The sequence below is a fragment of the Lutjanus erythropterus genome, chromosome 21 (genome assembly GCF_056507025.1).
Source record: "Lutjanus erythropterus isolate fLutEry1 chromosome 21, fLutEry1.hap2, whole genome shotgun sequence".
Taxonomy (NCBI): Eukaryota; Metazoa; Chordata; class Actinopteri; order Lutjaniformes; family Lutjanidae; genus Lutjanus; species Lutjanus erythropterus.
Window position 1 is genome coordinate 30,671,247 of NC_139337.1, and position 24,000 is coordinate 30,695,246.

General features: G+C 41.8%; 2 protein-coding genes across 2 annotated transcripts; both read right to left on the bottom strand.

Annotated features, from left to right (window-relative positions):
* Nucleotides 1–252: 252 nt before the first annotated feature.
* Nucleotides 253–10,159, bottom strand: lipib (lipase, member Ib). Its single transcript, XM_084747093.1, has 10 exons — nt 10,015–10,159; nt 5,811–6,202; nt 4,212–4,320; nt 4,025–4,126; nt 3,619–3,708; nt 3,362–3,529; nt 3,142–3,231; nt 2,203–2,311; nt 1,823–1,996; nt 253–1,358 (listed from the first exon to the last, which is right to left on the bottom strand). The coding sequence occupies exons 1-10, from the start codon at nt 10,064–10,066 to the stop codon at nt 1,274–1,276; spliced, it is 1,371 nt and encodes a 456-aa protein (XP_084603219.1). The 5' UTR covers nt 10,067–10,159; the 3' UTR covers nt 253–1,273.
* A 9,350-nt stretch (nt 10,160–19,509) lies between these two features.
* On the bottom strand, nt 19,510–23,296 carry LOC146307861 (serine/threonine-protein kinase pim-2-like). The gene is made up of 7 exons (XM_084710414.1): nt 23,098–23,296; nt 22,560–22,880; nt 22,248–22,387; nt 21,912–22,130; nt 20,842–21,022; nt 20,569–20,742; nt 19,510–20,476 (listed from the first exon to the last, which is right to left on the bottom strand). The coding sequence occupies exons 1-7, from the start codon at nt 23,294–23,296 to the stop codon at nt 20,385–20,387; spliced, it is 1,326 nt and encodes a 441-aa protein (XP_084566540.1). The 3' UTR covers nt 19,510–20,384.
* Between the last annotated feature and the right edge of the window lie 704 nt (nt 23,297–24,000).

The following is a 24,000-nucleotide window of genomic DNA, read 5'->3' on the forward strand; positions in this document are numbered from 1 at the left end:
GAGATTTAAAGTTTTCTCCAACATCAAAACTGCAAAGTTTTCCAGTTAAAAAAAAACGATTTTGTTTTTAATGAAAGTTCACATTGTGTTCTTGGTTTTCAGGGAAATCCAGGTTCTCAAATAGTTTAAAATGTAAATTCAGAGAACAGTAAAGTGCTGTTGAAGATGAAAAATGTAGTCACAGAAACACCACATCAGTTTCAGCCTCACAGGATTTTAAACAGGGCAGAAATGCGACACCAGTCTTTTTTATTTTTATTTTTTTTACATATCTATATAATTTCTCTGTCTAAAGGTGCCGACTGAATGTTTTGCTTATATTTGTTTGTCCAAAAGACTAATTTTACGTTAAAACTCTTAGAATAAAATATTCCTGTATAAATTCTGGCTGTTATTGAAAAGAAATGTCATAAATATGTAATGTACGAGTACATGTAACATTTAAATCTTATGTTTATACTTTTCAAAAAGAGAAGAAAATTAATACAAAATTACAGTTTAGCAGCTTACAGTTTTAAACAGCTGATCAACTTAATGTGGAGGACTTTGGAGGTGCTTGTCTTGGACTCCTGTGGTGTTTCTGCAGCCTGCCTGAGCTTCCTCAAGTCCAGGAAGGAGGGGGGACGATGGCTCCAACTCACTATTTGGACCACGGTCCTCATTTCTGGATGTAATTACCACATACTGCTTCTTTAAGTAATGAATCTGAATATTTCTTCCTCTACTTTTAATGATTGATGAAATTTTATCCTTGAAATCAGACTTGTAACATAGAATCTAAAGGCCGGGACGTTGCAGGACAACCAGAGTCACTCGTATTATTTGTATTTTGTTTTTTTTGTCAGAATAAACTGAACGTTGAGTGATTTTGTAGCGGTGATAGTTTGACTGCAGTTACAGGTAAAAGAGTGAAAATGCAGCCAGAGATGAAGAACGTGTAGAGAACTGATCTCACCGTGACGAATGTTTCTGCTGCAGCAGCTTCTCACAGATCTTGTTGCCGTGACGTCACAGTTTAACGTGACTCACTCGTATCCCATCAGCGCCTGCAGAGACGCGTCTTCAGTCAGACATGACAAAATGCTGACAGGATTTGTCCTCAGCACCCGTCTGCTCGTCTTCATCGTCCAGCAAGGAGGCTGCGACTCCTCTTGTGGGGCCCCTGGAAGTCCGCCGGGAGACCCTGTAGCACCCAGATGATGTCTGGGTTTGGGTGAGTTAATGTGTTTCCATAGAAGAAGAGGAAGAAGAAGAAGAGGTGTGTCTGAGGAGGTCAGAGATGAGAGTTGCAGGGTAAAGGTCGAAACGCCACCTCCATGTTCTCCTCCATGATGATGTCAAAACGGCACATTAAAGGCCTGACAGAGAAAAATACAGAACAATTAATCAGCAACTATTCTGATAACTTATTGATAAATTTCCCTCCATCCAGTCAAGGATTTGCTGCTTTTCTTCCTCTTATGTGACAACAGACTGATGATTTTTGTGTTTTAGACTGGTGTTCAGACCAAAACAGCAAAATAAATATGTCGCCAAAAACTAAGTTTTGGAGAAACATTTTTCTGTCTGTGAAGTTTAATTACCTGTGAGGTGTTTGATTTACCTGCTTTGGTGTACTGCACCAAAATCAGTTAAATGTCTATAAATTTAAAGGTATAATCTGCAACATTTCCTTAAAAATAAAGACTGCTGCCCAGGACATTTTACCAACCCAAAACATCAGTATTTGGTTTCCTGCCATCTGTCTGTATCGTCTCCTGACGGCTCGGACAAATCCTCGAGATTCTACCTTTAATGACCAACGCTCTGGTTCAGGACCGACCTCTCAGGATGTTCCAGCGGTGTGAAGCGGATTCGCAGCAGTCTGATTTTGTAGCGAGGTCCGATCACGTTGCCGGTGCTGATCCGCACGGAGATCTTCTGGACTTGCTGCAGGTCGTCGTCGAACTGGGCCAGCAGCCGCGTGGAGGTGTACTGCTCGAACCGCAGGAGCTTACTGAGAGCACAGAGGAGGAGAGTTCAAGTTAAAACAAAAAATGGGAGCCGTTCATGGTGAACTGTCCCTTTAAGTCAGCAGCAGCAGCCTCAGCCTGCAGGTTTTGTCTTCATCAATCAGAGGTGACATTTTCTTCCTGTTTCTGTGGTCACATGATCCTCTGCATGTTCTGAAACTGGTCTCACTGGTGTCACAGACAGACTTACTGGTCTATTCGGGCCTCTGTGAAGTTTCTGCCGCTGTGCAGCCGGATGTAGACGACCCCCCAGCGGAGATACTGGTTCCAGGTCACCATGTCCACTCTGTAGCTCAGCTCTGACACACACAGGACACACACACACAAATCTCACTGAAACTTCGATCCTGCTGTGATAATTTTCTTGTTTTCTTGTTTGCTGCTGCACTGCAGTCGATGAGTTTCAGTCATGTTATTCTTTTGTCCAGATCTTTTGTCCAGATCTCCATCAGTATCAATCAGAACCAAATCACACCTTTTTGAAAAAGGAAAAATGGTAGAAAGCAGCATTATGATGAGGTTCTGTAGAGCTGCAGAGGAGTCCAGACCTAAAAGTCTCGTTCTCCAGATAAAAGAGAACATGTTTGTTTGGCACAGACCTCGACAAATGTCACATCATCACGAGTTTAACAGGTTTTCTTTCAGTCAAAATGAAAATGACACTAATCGTATCGCAGTTATCAGTTTCAGTCAGATAATCACAATATATTGTGCAGCTCTAGTCTCGACAACTCATGGAAAACAAAAGACACTTGCACATTTAAGGCAAGACACTAGAGGCAAATACATAGTTTTTTGGGTTTTTTTTTTTTTTTGTAAATTTTGAGATTTTTCCATTTCCATAACATGTCTACTTTAAGATTAATGGCAAGAAAACATCCAAAATACATATTTAGATGTTTATTTAACTAAACTTTGTCTATTTGCATCTATAGAGTTCTCCTAAATTAGCAAAAAGATTGCATTAGATAATGCCTCATTTTCAAATTTAAAATTTCAGAAAACTTATTACAAATAGTTTCAAATAATCAAAAGCCAGTCCTCCAATTTGAGAAGCCAGAATCCTAGAATGTTTTTTAATATGAAAAACTGAGTGTTGACTCTTTCTGTGACGGTGTGTTTGACTCACTCCTGTAGGGCAGCGTCGCCGTGGTGCTGAAGAAGACTTTGGTCTGTCCGAGTCGCAGCAGAGTCTCCCTCCACTGGCTGAGATCATAACCTGCAGGTGAGACCACACAGGTGATCAGGTTCAGTAAGACTTCAGACTCTACAGTGTGAAGTGTCACTGGCCTCCAGCGTAAATGAAATGTTTAGCTGCTGAGTTTTCAGTGAAAGTTTCCACCACGTACCGAGCACAGGGCAGGGGGCAGGTTTAAAGCCCTCACACTGCAGGCACCGCCCCTCCAGGAACTCGCCGTAGGACGAGCAGGGGTAACCTGTGAGGCTGCAGGTTCGGTTCAGAGAGCACAGGTACAGAAACACCGAGCGCTGGTGGTCACACACAAAATAAGATTTACCTGTGGGAGGAAAAGACGATACTGCAGTCAGTGTGTGCGTGTGCATGAGTGTGTGTCAAAGGACGTGTTCTGCTTGTGTGTGTGTTCACCTGCAAAGATGGTTTTGGGACACCCTGGTTGATCTGCTCCTCCGTTCGCATAGAAGTCAATATGACCATGAGCTCCTCTCAGTCCAAACGCTGCACACGAAAAAAAAAACAGATTCAGTGAACACAGTTTGTCTCTGCATCTACAAATGTAAGTTCAGACTCTACCATGCAAAGAGAAAGACATATGTCAACAACATCCAGAAACACTGCAGACTTCTCTGGACCAGAGCTCATCTGAGATGGACTGACGCAAAGTGGAAAAGTGTTCTGTGGTCTGATAAGTCCACATTTCAGACTGTTTTCACTAATCATGGACGTCGTGTCCTCAGCTGGAAACATGTTTGTCTCTGCACTAATGTCACCAACACAAACCCCTGTGTTCAGGAAACGTAATTTAGATGCTCACAGTTCATGTCTGTGTGAAGAACGTCCACAAACATGGCGTCTGACGGGTCCAGCCTCTCCTCTGGTGTGGCGCTGGTGAACATCGGCCCCGCGGGGTCCAGGCCTGCAGGAGACAGAAGCTCTTTTACACCTCAAATTCTGGTGCCAAATCTCTTGTCTTTGATTGTTTCTCTCTTTATTTATTTTACCTGTGATGCGTCCGATCTTCCCCTTCAGGTTCGCTCCAACAAATCCGGCCAGGTGAGCTCCCAGACTGACGCCGATGAGGTGAACTGAGCTCAGAGAGGCTCCTTCCTCCTGCAGACACACCACATTCAGAACTTTCACTGTTCACATTTTGTTTTCGCTCATTTTCATTCACATCCAGCTGCCGTTGTGCTGTTCACGCATGGAGGAGAAAAGAAGCTTAAAGAGTCAGTATACTTAAAGGCAAAATCCGTAAGATTTGTCAGTTGATTGTTGAGTCACAGGACGTCAGATGTCGGGTGTTTTGGTTGGTAAACTGTTCTGAGTGCAGCAAAGTAATGAGAAAAGAAGGTATGAGTGGAGGGTTGATTCTCTGCAGATGCAGACGCCGTCACACACTTCTGGCAGGTGATGATTGGGATGGATTTTTTTTTTTGTACGTCTATGCAACTATTTTTAATTTAGTCTTTTTTCACAGCAGCTGTTTTATGATACTAACTAAGGTTGTATTCCATTCAGGTCAAACAGAGTCACGGTGATGCTGTTTTGCATGTTGGCTCACTAGAAAGTCTTATACTAAATGGAACAGGGCCTTAATTAGTAGGGTTGGTAACACCTGAACTTAATCCTGCTATTTAATGAAAATATGGCTGCCGTGAAAAAGGTCAATAAAAAGTACAGTCTGTCAGAATTTCAGTCCTGACAGGGTAGAGAAACATCATGAAGACCTCCAGAAAATGGATTTTTGATCACAAGATGAGATACGTTAAGTTTTAGGTTGTTGGGCTGCATGTCCCACCATTTTGCCTGCCTGATTATGTTGACTTGCTCAGATTTTGTTCATTCGGTCTGTTTTTTTTTTCTTTATTTTTATGCTTCAATCTTGGGTAAGTATGCTGTGTAGTTAAACAGTTTCTTTTTTGTCTGTTTTTATGATCTGGAGTCTGCACAGGATGTTTTATTTTTAAAAACTGACCAGATTCTCTCTCTCTCTCCATGCAGCTTGATCTGGCATCCTTCAAAAATAGATTTGGTGCATATTTGAAGCCGAGCAGAAAGCTGTTTCTGGGATGCACTGGATAAAATCTGCTCCAGTGGCCACGGTGCGGCTGTATGGCAAAGCAGCCGTGCACAGTAAGTCATAAGTCAATATTCACTCGCCTTTTTATTTTTTGCTCTGGTTTTCCTCTCCACCAAATCCAGAGGGAAATATGTGGCTCTTTAGCTGCTAAACACTGCAGGAGAAGTGGGATTCTTGTCACTAAGCAGCACTGGAAATTGCTGCAGAAGATCAGGCTAATGACTGTTCACAGGAATTAGCAGCGAGCACAGAAAACCTAGATTTGGCAATTTGGAGGCTTTTGCATGTAAATGGAAATGCTGTGAGCTACACACATGCAAATCAAGAAAGTGGGAGGAGTCTGACACAGGCTGGTGCAGATTTAACACCAAGGTAGTGACTCCAATTTAGGAAAATCTCTGCTATAAATACAGTAAGTCAGGCTTATTATAATAATGGACTGTAGGTTGAATAGATTTGCTTTTGAGTTTATCACTCTGGTTCTCAGGTAAATATCCTCATACTGACAGCAGCTTCTCACCTGCATCGTCATGATGAAGCCGGTCAGGTTGTGAGCCGCCTCCCTCGTGTAGGTCACGGCAGTGAAGTAGTTGAGGTTGGCGGCCCCCTTGTTCCAGTCCACCACGATGATGTTCATGTCCTCCTGCTCGGCCAGCAGGTGGACTATGTGGTCAATCCAGATGGGGGGCGCTCCGGTGGGTCGGTAGCCATGGATGACGAAGGCGGTGGGGAGGGAGAGGTTGAAGAGCGGCTGGGAGGACAGGTGGTGGTGGTTGAGCTCGCGGCCGCAGTCGAGGTTGGAGCGGGTGTAGAGCAGCAGGCGGACGTACAGGCTGGTTCCCATGAAGCAGTGGGACAGGTTGAGATCTGTGAAGTTATCGCAGGACTCGCCTGCCCCGCTCTCCTCCTGGCCTGGACGCACGACACAGAAGGACATTTTGTGTCAGAATAAGAGCTGAGAGACGATAATAAAGCTTTAAACTTCATGACAGGACTCAGAGTCAAATACAAAATAACCTCAGACAGAAGCTGAGACACATAAACACAAACCAGTACAATGTGATGAGGTCAAGGGTCACTGGAACATAAACAAGACCTGGAATGTATTTCAACAAAGTTCAACACCGTCATCATGCCACAAGACAAACTCCAAAGTCCACCTGCAGGTGGATCACAGACTTCCTGTGTTAAAGGTGCAGCACGTGAAGCTCAGGAAACATGTCCAGGTGGGAGATTGACCGTGTGGTGACCTGGTGCAGCGAGAACAACCTGGAGCTCAGCGCTCTAAAGACAGCGGAGATGATTCAGCCCCACCTGCCCTCATCACCCTGTGTGACTCCCCAGCCGACACGCTTCAGGATGTATTTCCTGCAGCAGCTGAAGAAACTCAGACTGTGATGGTGCCCGTCAACCCCGCCATCGTCCAGTCCATCCTCACCTCCTCCATCACCACCTGGAACGCTGCAGGCGCAGACTGCCATCCCTGCAGGACCGGTACGCCTCCAGGATCCTGACGTGTGCAGGTAAGACTGTCCCCTCCTGGACACAAACTCTTTAAGACGCCCCCCTCTGACAGGAGTTTGCAGTCCATCAGGACCAAAACCTCCTGACATAAGAACACTTTCTTCCCCTCTACGAATGGCCTCATGAACAAGACCTGTGACTCCGAGAAGCTCAGTCATCCATGAGGGACTCGGAGTAGAGACGCTGCCAGTCGAGGTGGTTTGTGCATCTCAAAAGGATGCAACCTGGTCGCCTCCCGAGGGAGGTGTCCCAGGCACGTCCAGCTGAGACGAGGACCAGGTGGAGGGACTATACCTCCACTGTGGCCTGGGAACGCCTCGGGATCCCCAGGTCAGAGCTGGCTAATGTGGCCGGGGAAAGGGAAGTCTGGGAACGTCCCCTGCTGGAACTGTTACCTCCACGACCTGACTTTGGACATGCAGATGGACGGATGGACTGTGAACTTGCACATTTCTTGTCAAACATTTGCACGGCTGCATAAAACTGTACAGCTGCTTCATTTTTTGAAGTAACGTTTACACCTGTAAACACTGTTTCTGCTTTTCTTATGTTTATGTTTTGGGATGATCAAGTTGTTTTCCTGTGTTAACTGGATAAATATCTTTGTTTTCTTATAACAAGAAAATCTAATCACTAAATAACCAGTGTTTTTTTTAAATGATAATGAAATAAATAGATCAATCTTAAAATAACACACAATAAATCAACAGTAATGCCTTTATTTTGTTTTCTGTTTTGAACTCTGGATCTCATGGTATAAAACTGAATGTGGTTTAATGACAACTGCAATATTAACCAGTCTAATCACATCAGCCAAGTAAATTACAGTTATTTTTTTATCAGTGAATGTCAAACATTGTTAGCAAATGTAAATAATAGATTTTTTGGTGCAGATTTTGTGTATATGGTTCATGTTTTTAAAAGGATTTTTGTTCTATCATGAACTGTTACACTTAAAATACTAAACATGCAACATGAATCTGATGTAATCAGCATCCAGATGCTGACTAAACATTTTTAAACTCTCTATTTTTATTCTACCTACCTAGTTTAAATAGAGTTAGCTATAATAACCCTGGTCATTACCTAATGAGGCTGGGTGTTTCTGAAAGTCTGAAGGTGAAGGTGTTTCTGAAAGTCTGCTATATTTGTCAGCACAAATATAGCAGACTTTCAGAAAAACCTTCAGTCTGGTCTTTTTTATCTAAATGTTTAACATGTCTCACCCTCTGTCCCAGCTCTCCTCACCACACATCTCATCCTCTGCACAGATTAAAAGTCCAAAGTCTGAGTTAAATCTCCACGCTGTCTGACTGGAAACGCTGGGATCAATTCTGTGTCTGGTAAGTGACAGTAAGTGTAAGTTGGACCTCTTTAGCTCTATGATGTGAGGATTAAACTGCCATTCAGGGCAACATTGAGTCTCTTTAGCCTATTTAAAGTGTCTTCAGCCTGCAGGCTGGACACAGGCTGGTGCTGGTCGCTTTCTGCGAGGCGAGGATTCAGTTTTCACATTTAATCACCTCTCAGTGGTCTGACAGAGCTGGTTAAATATTAATAAAAGACAACAGTCCAACAAATCTTTTCTTTTCTGTATCAGGACCAACTTACTGAGGTCAAATCAAAGAGGGGTCGGTTTAATTAAATCAAGAGAAATAATTGAAGTATTCAAGTAGATTTAGTGAAGACTGCCTGGTCAATCTAGTTAGTGTGTCAGATTGCATGTTAACTTATTAAAGTCACAGGTGGACGCAACTTTGTGCAAAAATCTGTGCAAATTGAAAATGTTTCCACTTGTTTTGTGGGAGAATTTTAAGTTTTTTGTTTTTTGCTGAAATGAACCTGAGAGTTTAAACTGAACTTCTCAGCTGAAGTTTTTATGACCGGTCTTGTAATATCAGATATTTTATTTATTTTAGATTTTATAGGGGGACGTTGTTGTCTTCATGTGAATAGACAGGTTTAGACAGACGTTAAATGGCAGAAAAAGACAAGATATGCAGCAGGCAGGAATCGAACCCAAGGCTGCTGCTGAGGCCACAGTTCTGATGATTCGACTGATGTCGAGTCTTAGAAGAGCTCCAAGTGTGAGGTGTCCAGGTGCGTCAGACTAATGTGAGAGAGACCCCTCAGTCAAGTTCATCTGAGAACGTACGGTCACTCGCTCTACAGGACGTGCTCACTCAATGGACTGACCATCTTTAGGGTTGGACGATTGGACAAACATATCGACGACTGATTGTTGGCAGTTTATTTTGCTGCTTTAGTTGCAGAGTGACGGGCGCTGCTCCACGACACGTTATTGTATATTTTTTAACAAAAAGGAATTGCACACACACTGGTTTTTGTTTTGACTGCAGCTGGTTTGTGATTAGCCTCCAGCTAACACTGTGACGTAATCAGAATTTTGGCTCAAAAAGGGTCACAAAAACACGATTATTATTTTAAGGTGATTATACATTATTGAAAACACATTTATGAATATTATAAGCCAGTAAAACCCTGCAAATTTTTCACACTGGACCTTTAAAAATGATGGCTGATTGCAGCCATTCCAGTGTTGACTGGTTAGCATTTAGCATCAAGGCTATTTTCCCATGGCAGGGGGTGATCCCCGCTCTGCAATTAGCTCACACGAGTGCGACACTGCCCTCAATAGGATCAGGTTGCTATAAAAAAAACACCTCATCCCCTCACCACCCGCCCCACCCTGAACACAAGAGGGTGGAAATGGCCCCAATCCAGCCCCAAACACACTCACACACTCACACACTCACTCACACGCACGCACGCACGCACCAGTAATGAGGACTGGCTAAGAGACTATATAGGGAGACTATATATATATGTGTGTGTGTGTTTGAGTGTGGGTGAGTGACCACCAGACACAAACAGGTTTTTCCTTTTTAAACCTCAAAGTGGAGCAGATGGGGTGACTTGAAATAATCTGTTCCTTCCTACACTTCACTAAGCTGTTTGTCTGCTGCAGACACACACACACACACACACACACAGACACACACACACACACACACACACACACACACTCATATTGTCTGTTTGTGGGTGTTTAAGGTACAATACAGTTACTTTTATCTCGGTTTCTCTCAGGATCAATCCCTCCACAGGGAGCTTCACAGGGAGCAGAAGTTTGAATCTTCTTTAATGAATGAAAGAGAAAAGTTTGGAGTTCGTCTTACCTTTGCAGAGCACGAGGAGCCCCAGCAGACCCAGGAGTCCGCGGGGCAGCATCCTTCCTCCAGCCACAGAGACGTAGAGGGAATGATGGAGGTGAAGAGTCGGACAGGGAGAGAGAAGGAGCTCTGAACGCAGAGTGAAGGAGGGACCGAGTGAGCGAGGGAGGGACTGTTGTTAGAGGGAGGGAGGAGAGGAGAGGAAAGAAGAAGAGAGGAGGTGTCTTCACTCAGTGAGGATCTAGAAGGACGGAAAGGGAGAGAGGGAGGGAGAGGAGGAAAGACTGATACAGAGGAAGAAAAGTTAGAGCATTTAACAAAAGATCAGACGAATGAATGACTCTTTAACCTTTCAAAAGAGGAGAAATAATTAAAAGATGTGAGAAAGTAAAGTTTACTTGTAAACTCCATTAAAAAAAGCTAGAAACAAATATTTGTTTACTTTAGCAATGTATTAAATTATCTTGCACAAACAAATCTGTGCTTCAACAGCGAGTACAAACATTTTACGTGCAAATCCACAATTCCTCTTTTCTCCCAACCAAGATGGAGATAAAATTTTAAAAACAGGAGATTCTAGAGACAGGAAGTTGTATGTTATATACAGATAATTACAAATACTCAAATTACTGATATGTGACAAATACTTTGTACTTTTACATTTCTAACAGCAGTATTTTTGCTTTAGTAATCTAACAGTACTTGTACTTGTGCACTCTTTCCACCACTGATTTCATATAAACATGGTTTAAAAGAAGATTGCAGTCTACTGTTTGTACTTTATATTTTGGGAGACTATAATCTTTTTTTTGTGTGACCATTGAAGAATTGGATCCAGACAACAGCGATGGTTTGGAAGGAAAATTATTTTCAGAAAGTGGAGGATGTCTGAAGAGATTTCTGTCTGATTCTGGAGAGAAAGAGGGACAAATGAAATAATGTCATATAGGATTTGTTTTTGAGCAGATCTGTCTGTATGTCTTTGTGTGATTTCTTTCTGGGAAAGCTACTTTCTGTTTTGTTTAACCTCAGAGAGAGAAATTAGTTCCAGCCACATGCTGGTAAAAGATGAAAGTGGCTGCTAGACTGCAGACACAAAATAAAGATTTAGTACTGAGTGAATTTCAGCATTTATCTGTCAGTGGCTCGTACATGTTCCCATTTCAGAAAGTTAATTTCCCACCTTGGCTAATCCCTCGTTTTAAATGTACAGTAAAAAATATGCATCAAAAATAAAAGTAGAAAAACCTGGTAGGTGGCCCTCGACTCCACTGCTCCTCATCACTGATTAGTGAGGTTAAAGTACGATTGTGGGGATTTTGTGCCGTCAAAAGTTGAAGGCACGCCAGTGATGGTTATTAAAAGCTCTGCAGGCTGTGACCACACTGCGCCCAGCCCATCCTGCCCTGTATTCACTCAATTCAACACGAACACATGTAATTTAACATCCACAGACTCTGAAAACACTTCAAAAGCAGCAAAACTGTGCAGAGGGTTACAGTAATGCGAGGGTGCACGCTGAAACCGCAAAATCAATGGTTGAAACACAGAACAGGAGCTCGGTTCGACTAGTTAAAGGCACAGACAGAGACCAGCCTGCAGACGACACACTGACCTCTGCAAAAATCTGTTTATCTGAAGGAACACTGCTACGTCACTGCAAACGAGACCTTCAGGACGTGTGGAAATAACACCTCACCCTCTGAGTGTCTCTGTTTCAGTTTGCTGATGTTGTGTTTTTGTGATAAAGTTGACACCAGCCCGTCTGTGTCGTCCAAAATACGCACAGTGGTCCTGGGTTTTCCTTCGACTGAAAACACTGCGTTCACTTTGATGGAAAGTTTTTAAAAGATTTTTTTTAGGGTCTAGACTTTGCCAACCTGACACAGAAATCATCATTAGAAAGTGTTCGGAAAAGGGCAGGCACTTTAAAAAAAAAAGAAACTTGGCAGGTCATCAGATGAACCATCTGTCTATCATGTCTAACATGTGGCTAACTTCAACCAATCAGATCAATGCTTCCACTGACATAAGAAGAGCTGCGAGTCCCGTAGATGTTTTTTTTTCCCCGGTTAGCTTCTCATCAGTTTACTCACATGTAGGTGTACAGGCTTTCTTGTGATAATTCATCTTGTTATTTTCAGAAATCTGCACTTAGTTTCCTTGAGATAATAAAGAAATTAGTTTGTGACTTCGAGATAATGCCATTAAAAGAATAATTTCTCTGTAAGAGGAAAGACTGAAGTCCCTGCAAGCTGATTTTTATCCTGAATTAGAATGAGAGGAAACTTAATCTGGGACGGCGTCACTGAGCTGCTGCAGGTTTTAGTGGTAGTTTGTGTGTGTTTCAGGGGTCTCTGCAGACCAGGAGGGAACAGTGTTTGACAGGTGAGCAGCCAGGTAAAAGGTCAGTGTGAGGTCACAATGTCCTGCTCAGTTAAAGAGCTTATCTTTGAGGTCACGCCCCCTAATCAGTCACATGACTTGGCGAATAGCAGAAGCCGGTGTGCCTCCAGGAGAGATTATAAAACAGAGAATGATTGGTCAGGCTTCACTATTTCTTTTTTTTTAAAATGATATTTATTTATCCAGAGAAGGTTGACAAACTGCAGCTGCTTCACACTTTCATACCTGGAGGTGCAGCATGTTTGCTCTTTGCCTTTAGCACACGTTTAGCGAGGACTCCAAAAAGAAAAAGCTGGTATTTTGCCCGGGTGGGGGTGGTTTTACAGGATGTAGCGGCGCACGTTTCGCCAAGCTCATGGACAAGCTCCGTGACCGTCTCAGTCTGTGTTACGTACGATAAAAGTTGGACTGAGTGGCAAAGCACAAGCTAGTTTTATTTCTAAAGCTTGAGATATTTGCCACTTAGACTGAATAATACACACATACAATATGAGATCAGTTTATTTTTATGTTTAAAAGCCTGTTTCAACAAAAATACTCCACTGATATCAGACTACTGACCCCCACATCTGAGCAGATTTTTGACATGTTGTCAATATATTTCAGCACTATTTAGTTTGGGGGTAAATCTTGAAATGAGGCTGAGAGTTTCCTCACTGTTTTGATTAATAAAATCCTAACAGAATCAAGTTTTCTTGGTACAAAACTAAGTCATTTTTATAATACCTTGGGTCATCTTTTTTAATTTGTGATCACCATCTAATGCAAATATATTGTCCAGTACTGCTTGCACAGTTTTCTGTAACTCCTTTCTTTAACTTTTATTGGAGGTGTTTTATTGTTTGCTCCAAAGCCAGATGTGCAACATGTCTTCTGTATATGTGAACCTCAGGCAGCATGCACTGCAGCTTTCTTAAAGTGAGGAGACGTAACAGGAAATTTAAGGTGAAGAGGTTTTGCTTTTCTCTATACGTGTAAAGAAAATCAGAGTTCTTAAAAAGCTGTAATATTTTACAGAAAGCAACTGTAAAATGTAATGAACATTATCATTAAAGGAACAGTTCAAACCATTATCAGAAATGCATATTTGTCCTCTTGCATGCTGTGCTATTTATCCACATAGATAGTTTTGGAGTGAGTTGCTGAGTTTTGGAGATATCAGCTGTAAAGATTTCTGCCTTCTCTCCAGTATAATGGAACTAAATGTCACTCAGCTCATGGTCCCCCGTGAGAAACTGAACACCAGCGTCTCTTTCCAAAAATCACGACCCTGTTATTTAAGATAATCCACAAACCTTGTTATGAGCATTTCCATGTAGGAACAGGACTGCTTTTTTCAGTTAGAAATAACAGTTCCTGCATGAAACTGCTCACAACAAGGTCTGTGGATTATCTCGAGTAACTGTGTCATGATTTCTGCAGAGAGACAGAATATGTGTGTCTCACAGTAAAGGGAATGGGTGAACCAGGGGTCACAGAGGTTCCTTAAACATCTGTAATCATTAATCTGACCACAGGTACCTCAGTATATCAGCAGAAGAGCTGTGATTGGTCAAACCAGATGCTTAAATTCGCATTAAATTTTTTATAGGGTCATGTTTAGGCGCTGGGTTTGAGATGGTCGCATTTGAGTTTGAGTTTTAGTGTGATCAGGATAAAGATGGTGAAGGAACTTTGATGCAGAGAACAAACCAACAAAATTAAAATGTCTTGATGTAATCAATCAGGGGTTCAGATATCAGAATAATAACTTCTGATTATGAGCCAATCAGAGGCCCTGCAGCTCAGAAAAGGTCAGGAGGGGATGGAAGTTCTATAATAAGAGTCTTCAGCTAAAGCTGCTGAGATAATCGCAGCTAAACGGTTGAAGCTGAACATATTCATGTCTCTGTTAAACTGCAGTATTAGGTAATGATAATGAGATGATCCACCATGGATCTGTTCTCTGACAGCATGAGCTGTATTATCAGTTATAACCTGCTGCATTATGTCGCCTCTGAGCAGGAAGGTCGTGTCATAACATCTGACACCGAAAAGAACTGGAGCAACCAGTAAATCAACTGGGCGTACGTGTCAGTCGAGACACAGACAGAAACTGCAGTACAGACGTGCAAAAGATACACTCACCAGCTACTTTATTAGGTCCACCTTGCTAGTACTGGGTTGGACCCGCTTTTACCTTCAGAACTGCATAAATTATTTGTGGCACAGATTCAACAAGGTGCTGGAAACATTCCTCAGAGATTTTGGTCCATGCTGACATGACAGCTTCACACAGTTGCTGCAGATTTGTCGGCTGCACATCCGTGATGTGAATCTCCCGTTGCACCACATCCCAGGGTTCTCTGTTGGACTGAGATCTGGAGACTGTGGAGGCCACTGGAGTTCAGTGAACTCATCGTCATGTTCAAGAAACCAGTTTGAGATGACTTGAGCTTTGTGACATGTTGCTGGAAGCAGCCATCAGAAGATGGGCACACTGTGGTCATAAACGGATGGACATGGTCAGCAACAATCATCAGGTAGGCTGTGGTGTTAAAACGATGATCTGTTGGTACTTAGTGTTTCAAGAAACTATCCCCCACACCATGACACCACCACCAGCAGCAGCCTGAACCATTGATACAAGGCAGGATGGATCCATGCTTTCATGTTGTTTACACCAAAGTCTGACCTGACCATCTGAATGTCGCAGCAGAAATCGAGACTCATCAGACCAGGCGACGTTTTTCCAATCCTCTGTTATCCAGTTTTAGTGAGCTCATGTGAATTGTAGCCTCAGTTTCCTGTTCTTAGCTGACAGGAGTGGCGCCCGCTGTGGTCTTCTGCTGCTGTGGTCCATCTGCTTCAAGCTTCGTCGTGTTGTGCGTTCAGAGATGGTCTTCTGCACACCTTGGTTGTAACGAGGGGTTATTTGAGTTACTGTCGCCTCTCTGTCATCTCAAACCAGTCTGTCCGTTCTCCTCTGACCTCTGGCATCAACAAGGCGTTTTCTCACCGCTCACTGGATATTTTCTCTTTTTCAGACTGTTCTCTGTGAACCCTACAGATGTTAGTGTGTGAAAATCCCAGTAGATCAGCAGTTTCTGAAATACTCAGACCAGCTCGTCTGACACCAACAACCGTGCTGCGTTCGTCCTCATTCTGATGCTCGGTTTGAACTTCAGCAGGTCGTCTTGACCATGTCTTCATGCTTAAATGCATTTAAAACTATCTAGATGGAGAAATAGCGCCACATGTAAGAGGAAAAATATGTTTTTGATATTGGGGTGAACTGTCCCTTTAACTTATCTCACCTCCATTGTTATTCTATTAGACACTGTTCTTTTTGCATTCGTTCCTTGTACACTTTATATTTCACTTTATATTTACTACTTTAATGCTGATATTCTTATGTAGCTGCTCTTTTTGTAGTAATTAAAACTGAACAAAACCACAACTGTGAGTGTAACTGAGAAGTGTAACACCAAACCTGCTGACGTCAGCATGCCGTTTGTTTGATGTGTTCGTTCACTGGATTAAATGAAACAGATGGCAGGAGCTCAGACACACCTGTGTGTGAAGTTAACTGTTCTCAGTGCAGACAAGAGGACAGAGAAAAAACAATCTGTAGAACTGAAGCTGACAGGGAGCATCTGATGGACAGATTGTGTGTGTGTGTGTGTGTGTGTGTGTGTGTGTGTGTGTGTGTGTGTGTGTGTGTGTGTGTGTGTGTGTGTGTGTGTGTGAGCTCTGGTCTTCCTGGCAGCCTCTGAAGCCATGCAGCGCTGCAGATTGACGGGAAGGATCAGGTCTTCCAGCAGCACCTGAACGCCCCACAGTGAGGACGCAGCGTACGGCGCCTCCTGCAGGACAAAACAGGTAAAACAAATTACACCAAGTATGTTCACTGCTGACAGGGTAAGTACAGGATCCACACCCGAATATACAATGATCATATTTATTTATTTATTCATTAGTTTAAACAGGTGGTCTCATTTAATCAAAACATCGACAAAACACACAGAAAATATGTTTTAAATTTTCCCTCAACAGATAACAGCTTCATTTCTCTCGGTTAGTTTCTGCCTTGTATTAGTTGTAGTTGGCGTCCATCTTGTTTTCCTCTGGGTGTTATTTGGTTTGACCTGGTCACTTTAAATGTTCACTGTTGCCTCTGTGACAGTGTGCTCCTTTGTTGAAGAGGCTTTAAAAAAGAAAATCCAAAATTAATTAGTTAATTAATGAATGAATTGTATGAAATATTTCTGAGCGTTAATGTTGGTGAGGTGAAAAATGGAGGCTAAACCCTTTTACTTCATGTTTCTATCTCTCCTGAACACTGACTGACTGTCTGGAGCTTTAAGACTCCATGTTTCTTTTGACTGTGCTCTCACTGTCTCCTTCAAGTGACTGACAGAGAGCAAACATGATCACTGTGTGTGTGTGTGTGTGTGTGTGTGTGTGTGTGTGCAGCTGCAGTCAGTTATCAATCAGGGCCTGGTGCTTTTAAATAGGGAGTCTGCAGCAGGACAGGAGCAGACTGAGGTCTGCAGTCTGCAGTCTGGTCCTGCAGGAGAAGTTAAACTGCTCGTTGTATTTTGTGCGTCACGTGTTTTGCTGGTTTCCTCAGCAAGCAAAGTCACTCACTAACTTTTGTATGTTTTGTTGTTTTATTTAGGAGGTTAAGTTGACCTGTTTGCTTTACTTAATTTGATGATAACTCACTTTTAACTTGATGTGTTCATAAAAAAGAATCTTTGTTTACACTTCAGTCAGTTTTCCCCATTTACTTTAAATTATTATCACACCCCCAAAACTGTCAAAAGTATGAAAACTGCTTTTACCTTTGGCTCCCCATGATCTAAATACATTATGTTTAAAAAATATATGAATTAAAACTTAAAATAATGATATAAATTCATTAGGAATAAAAAAATTTGAATTATATAGTAAAGCACCTGTAAGACAGGACAGAAAGTAAACCTTTGGGGTCTGTAGGTGCCACAGTCAGTAGGATTAAGGTTAAGACAGATGTGAAAACTTGTGAAACGATCCTTTAGGGCAAAACACTCAAAACAATCTCAGTCCTCAGACTGGTTCAAAATGCATCTGTCTGGCATTTCTCAAACTGAAGCAGACACGATCACCAGTCACTTTCAAAGTTAATTGATTTGAAGAGTTTTCTGACCACGTTTAAAAAAAGAAGAAGTGACTCCTGGGTTCTTGGACAGGAACTTTTTGTGCTTAAAAAGGCACATGGCTGGAATCTCACACTCTCTTAAGATTAAATACATTTTTACCTGTAAACACACCTCAAACAATTAATTGTTATGATGGAAAAAGAGACTGGACTTATATACTTCTAGTGCATTTGCACATTTTATGCTTTTATACTTTATTTCCAACAAATGTATTCATATAAAAAAAGAAGCTGACTGGGTTTCTGCTGTCACGGCCCCTCAGTTTGTCTTTTTATTGGCCTCTCAAAACTGTTTAGAAAATATTTTAATAACAATATCCCCATAATCTGTTTTTCCTGTTCTATAGTGTCTTATATATTTTGTTTATCTCTATTTTCACACTTATTTTATTGTGGTGTAAATCATTGTGACATTTATTTCTACACACACTTTTCACAGCAGCGAGTAAGAAAGCTGCAAACTCAGAGTTGTACTTTTGCAATGATGATAAAAGATGTTCTATTATCTTCAGTATTATAGTTGTCAACATTTACTTTGCACATCTTTCACTGTAACAGAGAACAAACCCTGCAGGTGGATTAAAACCTTTATAAAAGTCAAAATAAAGTTTGAAGAAAAGACAACAGTATTAGGTTTAAATTCAATGAAAGTTTATTAATTCTTATGTTCCATCAACAGTCGAATTAGAGTCCAATTACAGTCACTAATTAGCCTAATTTTGGTTGTGGGAGGAAACCGGAGAACCCGGAGAAAACCCACGCAGACACAGGGAGAACATGTGTCCTCCTCACAGATCAGCTGGAGGTTTGAACCCACAGCCTCGTTGCTGTGAGGTGACAGTGCTAACCACTGCACCGCCGTGCCGCCCTCAGAGTGCACACACTGATGTCACTTCCTGTAAAAGAGAAAAGAGAGAGCAGCGTGAGAAATAGCATGAGCATTAGGACAACACTTGTATGAACGTGTGTGTGTGTTAAGGCTGGGTAATATCTCTATATTATATCATTATCATGATATGAAACTAGATATCGTCGTAGATTTTGGATATTGTTGTATCGTGATGTGAGTCGTTTTAAAGATCACGTTAAGATAAAATTTATCGGTCGGGGACACTAACTGGACAACTGAGCTACTATAAAAGACTTTTTTTGGAAAACCGGAGCACCCGGAGAAAAACAACAACTATCTACTTAATCTATTTCTGTATAACAGACTGTTGCTATGGAAACAGTTATGATCGTAGACTCTGGAGGAAAAATAAAATCATCTTTAAATCAATAAAATATTTTTTATTTAATATTTTGTGTCAAATTATTGTGTTTTTGAGTAAACAGACATGTAACATAAGGGATCATGTACAGTGAGCAGGTCATTACTGTGAAATGATGCAGGACTTGAATCATCCTGTCAGTGTTTATTTCACAATAATGACCTGCTCACTGTACATTATCCTGCTAATTAAATTATGTTTAAAAAAAATCTATAATTTGACACAAAATGTTAATTTAAAAATGATTTTATGGATTTAAAAATGTTTTCATTGCTTCTACAAAGTCTATAATCAAAATAGCGTCCATAGCAACGGCCTGTTCTTCATAGCAACGGTCCCTTATGTGTTATTGATGTTATTTCTAAGACATATTGTCCAGTCCTAGTGTGTGTGTGTGTGTGTGTGTGTGTGTGTGTGTGTGTGTGTGTGTGTGTTAGGGCTGGGTAATATCTCTATATTATATCATTATTATGATATGAAACTAGATATCGTCGTAGATTTTGGATATTGTTGTATCATGATGTGAGTCGTTTTAAAGATCACGTTAAGATAAAATTTATCGGTCGGGGACACTAACTGGACAACTGAGCTACTATAAAAGACTTTTTTTGGAAAACCGGAGCACCCGGAGAAAAACAACGGCCTGTTCTTCATAGCAACGGTCCGTTATACAGACATAACAAACCTTAAAAGGCCATAGTTGTCCAATCAGAATTGAGTATTTAACAAAGTCATGTAGTAAAAGTGAGATAATGTACAGTGAGCTCATGATTATTGTGAATAAACCCCTTCAGGGTGATTCAGTCCTGCTCCTCCCTGTCAGGGTTTATTTCACAGTAATGACCTGCTCGCTGTACATTATCCTGTACAAATACTGCGTATCGCAATAAAGTCTAAAAACATTGAGATGTTATTTCTAAGACATATTGTCCATTCCTAGTGTGTGTGTGTGTTAGGGCTGGGTAATATCTCTATATTATATCATTATCATGATATGAAACTAGATATCGTCGTAGATTTTGGATATTGTATCGTGATGTGAGTCGTTTTAAAGATCACGTTAAGATAAAATTTATCTTTATCGTCACATAAACAGTTAAACAGTTAGATTCAGTCTCTGTATGTAACTTGTCCTCGTATCAGGAGCAGTGAGCAGCCTGTTGGTCGGGGACACTAACTGGACAACTGAGCTACTATAAAAGACTTTTTTGGAAAACCGGAGCACCCGGAGAAAAACAACAACTATCTATTTAATCTGTTTCTGTATAACAGACTGTTGCTATGGAAGCAGTTCTGATCGTAGACTGGAGGAAAAATAAAATCATCTGTAAATCGATAAAATATTTTTTAAAAATGATTTCATGGATTTAAAAATGTTTTCATTGCTTCTACAGAGTCTATAATCAAAATAGTGTCCATAGCAACGGCCTGTTCTTCATAGCAACAGTCCATTATGTGTTATTGATGTTATTTCTAAGACATATTGTCCAGTCCTAGTGTGTGTGTGTGTGTGTGTGTTATCTCAGCCATGGGTGTTGTTGTAGATCCTGCAGCGTTGGGCGCTGTTCTGGAACTTTGGTCAAACACAGCCGTAAGAAATCCAGGCAGTCTGTAGAGGAAGACAGACGAGAGACGTGAAGGTGGCGTCTGCAGCGATCCATCAGAACGTGAATTTAAAAAGCTTGTGAAAGTTTTTCTTACCTTTTGACAGACTCTTTTTGATCTTCAGTTGGTGTTTCATGAACTTGGTGGTGTTAAACGTCTGTTTTCTGTGGAGTGAGTCGAACAGGACCACGCCCAGCTGCCACACCGTGGTGGGACCGGCCCTGTAGATCGAACGACTGACCCACTCCGGAGGGACGTGAGCAGGGGTACCTACAACACACAGGCACAACAAGAAGACGTGAGGATGAGGAGAAGCTTTGTTTTAACTGTTAACCGGTGAAGAGCAGGAGTAGAAGCTGAATATCTCACCAAAGAAGACCCTGAAAGATGAACGTTTCTTAAAGAAACAGCCCAGACCAAAATCGATGATCCGAACACGGGGAACATCCGAGCTGGTCTCTATCAGGATGTTTTCTGCCTTGATGTCGCGGTGAAAGATACAATGATCCTGAAGGTCTTTCACTGCATCAACCAGCTGTTTCAGTATGATCTGAGAGAGAGACAGAGAGACGTGAGGAGGGAAGTTTTTCATGGCTGTGGGGTTTTAAGAGCTTCTTATCAAGATGAACTTATCCAGTAAAACTTATTTTAACCACTTAACCTAAATATCACTAACATGTACACTATATTTAGAATATTTTCACCACTTTGCTGTCAGACAGACTTTTCTGACAGGAAATGGCTGTTTTATAAACCAGATGTCGCTCTCTCCAAACCAACCAAACTCCATTGGTGAAATCATTAAATTTACCTCACAGAACACAGGAGTTTCTGGTCCACTGCTGCCTCCATCTGTTTGTTTGTTTGTTTGTTTGTGTTATTGTTTGACGTTTGTGTTGTAAAAGTTTGGTTCAGATTCACTGAAGTCACAAAATAACACAAACTAACTGACAGATGGAGGCAGCAGTTGACCAACAGCTCCTGTGTTCTGGGACGTAAAATTAATGACTTTGTCAATGGAGTTTGGTTTAGTGACAGAGAGCAGTATTTGGCTCATATAAGTAGTTCTAATATGGGGGAAAACAATGGAAACAAAAGTAGAACCCGGCGCAACAGCTATATGTGAAGTTACAGGCCATTAAAGGTGCAGTACGCAGTTTATTTTTGGTGTCAAAAATCCAGAATAACCTTTGAACATTCTGGTCTGAGGGAGTTCTGCACCTCCTCTTTGCTCTGATTTCAGACTTCAGAAAATCTCTCCTGTGACGGGAGACTTTGACCAATCACAAGTCGGTCAGATAGTTGGTTGTTGAGCTTCCAACACAAAGCGTCAGTATCTGACGACCCAGACATGAGACTCAACAGTTAAATATCTTCCTCCAGAATCACGTACTGCACCTTTAAGTTCCTTTAAGGAGTAGAAACACACAGTAGCGTACCTTGGCCTCCTCCTCCTGTAGGGAGCCCCTGTTTTCATTGATGTAGTCCCTCAGGTCTTTACAGGGGACTGGTCTCTCCAGGACCAGGATCAGCTCCTGGTCCAGATCGTACCAGTCCAGCAGGGACACCGGTGCTGACGTCCCCACTGATCCCGTTGTTCCGTTTGCTATCTTTAACATGATGGCGACCTCCACGGACAGCTCCCGCCCTCTCTTGTCCTGAAACATCACAACAATAAAATGGAGGCTGAAGAAGAGAAGCTGCACAGATTCACAGATAATAAATCATCCGTCAAACGTTCAGTCGGTGACAGCAGTGATGGAAACACTCACCACCTGTGTGCAGTAAATTTTGTCTCTCTGGATGTGTTTAATGGCGACGGGTAAACGATCTGCTCTGCGGTAACCTGCAAACACAGATCCACATCCTCCTGCTCCCAGCTGATTCTGCTGCTTGTATTTCGCCTCAAATTCAGCTGAACACACAAACACACACACATTTTATTGAAACACAGTTGTGAGGAACATCAATCACATGTGACCAAAGTTCTAAGATGAATCCTTCCTTTCTTCCACCTCATATAAATCCTCATTTTACTCTTCACATCAACATAAAGTCAAAGTCTTCATTAATCACTACCTACTTACCTCGAGCGTCTTCTGCTGCCTCCTGTCTTGTCTTTGCTTTGTTGTCCGTCTGGTCTGCAGTCGTCCTCCTCCTTTTCCTGCTGGGTCCCTCGTCGTCTTCAGCAGCAGTCTTCCTTTTACCTGTCCTCTCTCTGCTGGGTCCCTCGTCATCGTCAGCAGCAGTCTTCCTCTTACATGTCCTCTTCCTGCTGGGCCCCTCGTCGTCTTCAGCAGCAGTCTTCCTTTTACCTGTCCTCTCTCTGCTGGGTCCCTCGTCATCTTTGGCAGCAGTCTTCCTCTTACCTGTCCTCTTACCTGTCCATGTGTTGCTGCTGCTGCTTTCTACAGATGAGAAAAACACAGAAGAAAGTCAGCTTGTTGACAGTCACAGACACTAATGTGGACATTAAGTCCTCCACTGTCCTTCACTGGCAAAGGTCAGTCTTTCAGGAGACGTGCATCAGAAACTGGACTTAAGATTTGTTAGTCCAGCTTAGTCCAGCAAATCTTAAACTCATGATGATTTACACACCAACAGTAACTTCACTGATCATCCTACCTGTGTCAGTGTCCTCGGAGGAGGACGCAGATTCATAGACAGTCCGGTCCATTTTTCTTTTCTTTTTCTGTAATCTGAGTTGTTTTCCAAATTCCCAGACTGTCTTCTTCAGGACTGTGATTCGGAGCTCCTCTTCTACCCTCCTCCTCCTCCTCCTCCGTCTCTTCAAGGGGCGGTTCAGGTGAGAAGTGGCCGTCATGCTTGTTGTCCGTCCATCTATTGAAGAACCTGGACTTTGGGTTCCGCTGTCGTTTTTTGTTGCTAGAAATGTAGAACACAGCAGAACATCGACTTTGTCACAGTGTGAAGTTTATCACATAAATCATATCAGGGTGAAAAATAAACTCTCAACATCACATCTGCTCAAAGTATTTTGTGTTTGTTGTTTGGTTTATTAGTTTGTTCAGCTGTTTCTTCCTTTGTTTTGTACGTTTTATTTATTGTTTATTGATTTATTGATTGATTGAAAAGTAAATCATTCTTTATTTTAAAATAGTAATCCTACTAATAATACACACATTTTTAACTTAACGTAACTGTAATCAATTATTTTTATCTGTAACTGTAATGGAATAGTTCAAGTATTTTTTGTACTCAGATAATGTAATCCTGTTACATGTAATCTGTTACATTTGAATGTGTGTTTTCAGGTTTTTGTGATTTCTGACTCACTGTGATCTCGAGGCGAACGCTGAGTCTTCTTCGTCTGCGTCCCTTTTCTGTCCATCGCGCCGTTGAACAAGTTTCAAATGTGATAAATTCAGAATCTGTTTGTTTTTAAGGTGCCTGCTGAACGGAACACAGAACCTGATGACACGTTCCTCACTGTGATGTCACAAGGAAGAGTTCTAAAATATTCAAATGAGCTCAGTGTGAAAAAAAAAAAGTTTATGTTTGAATGTT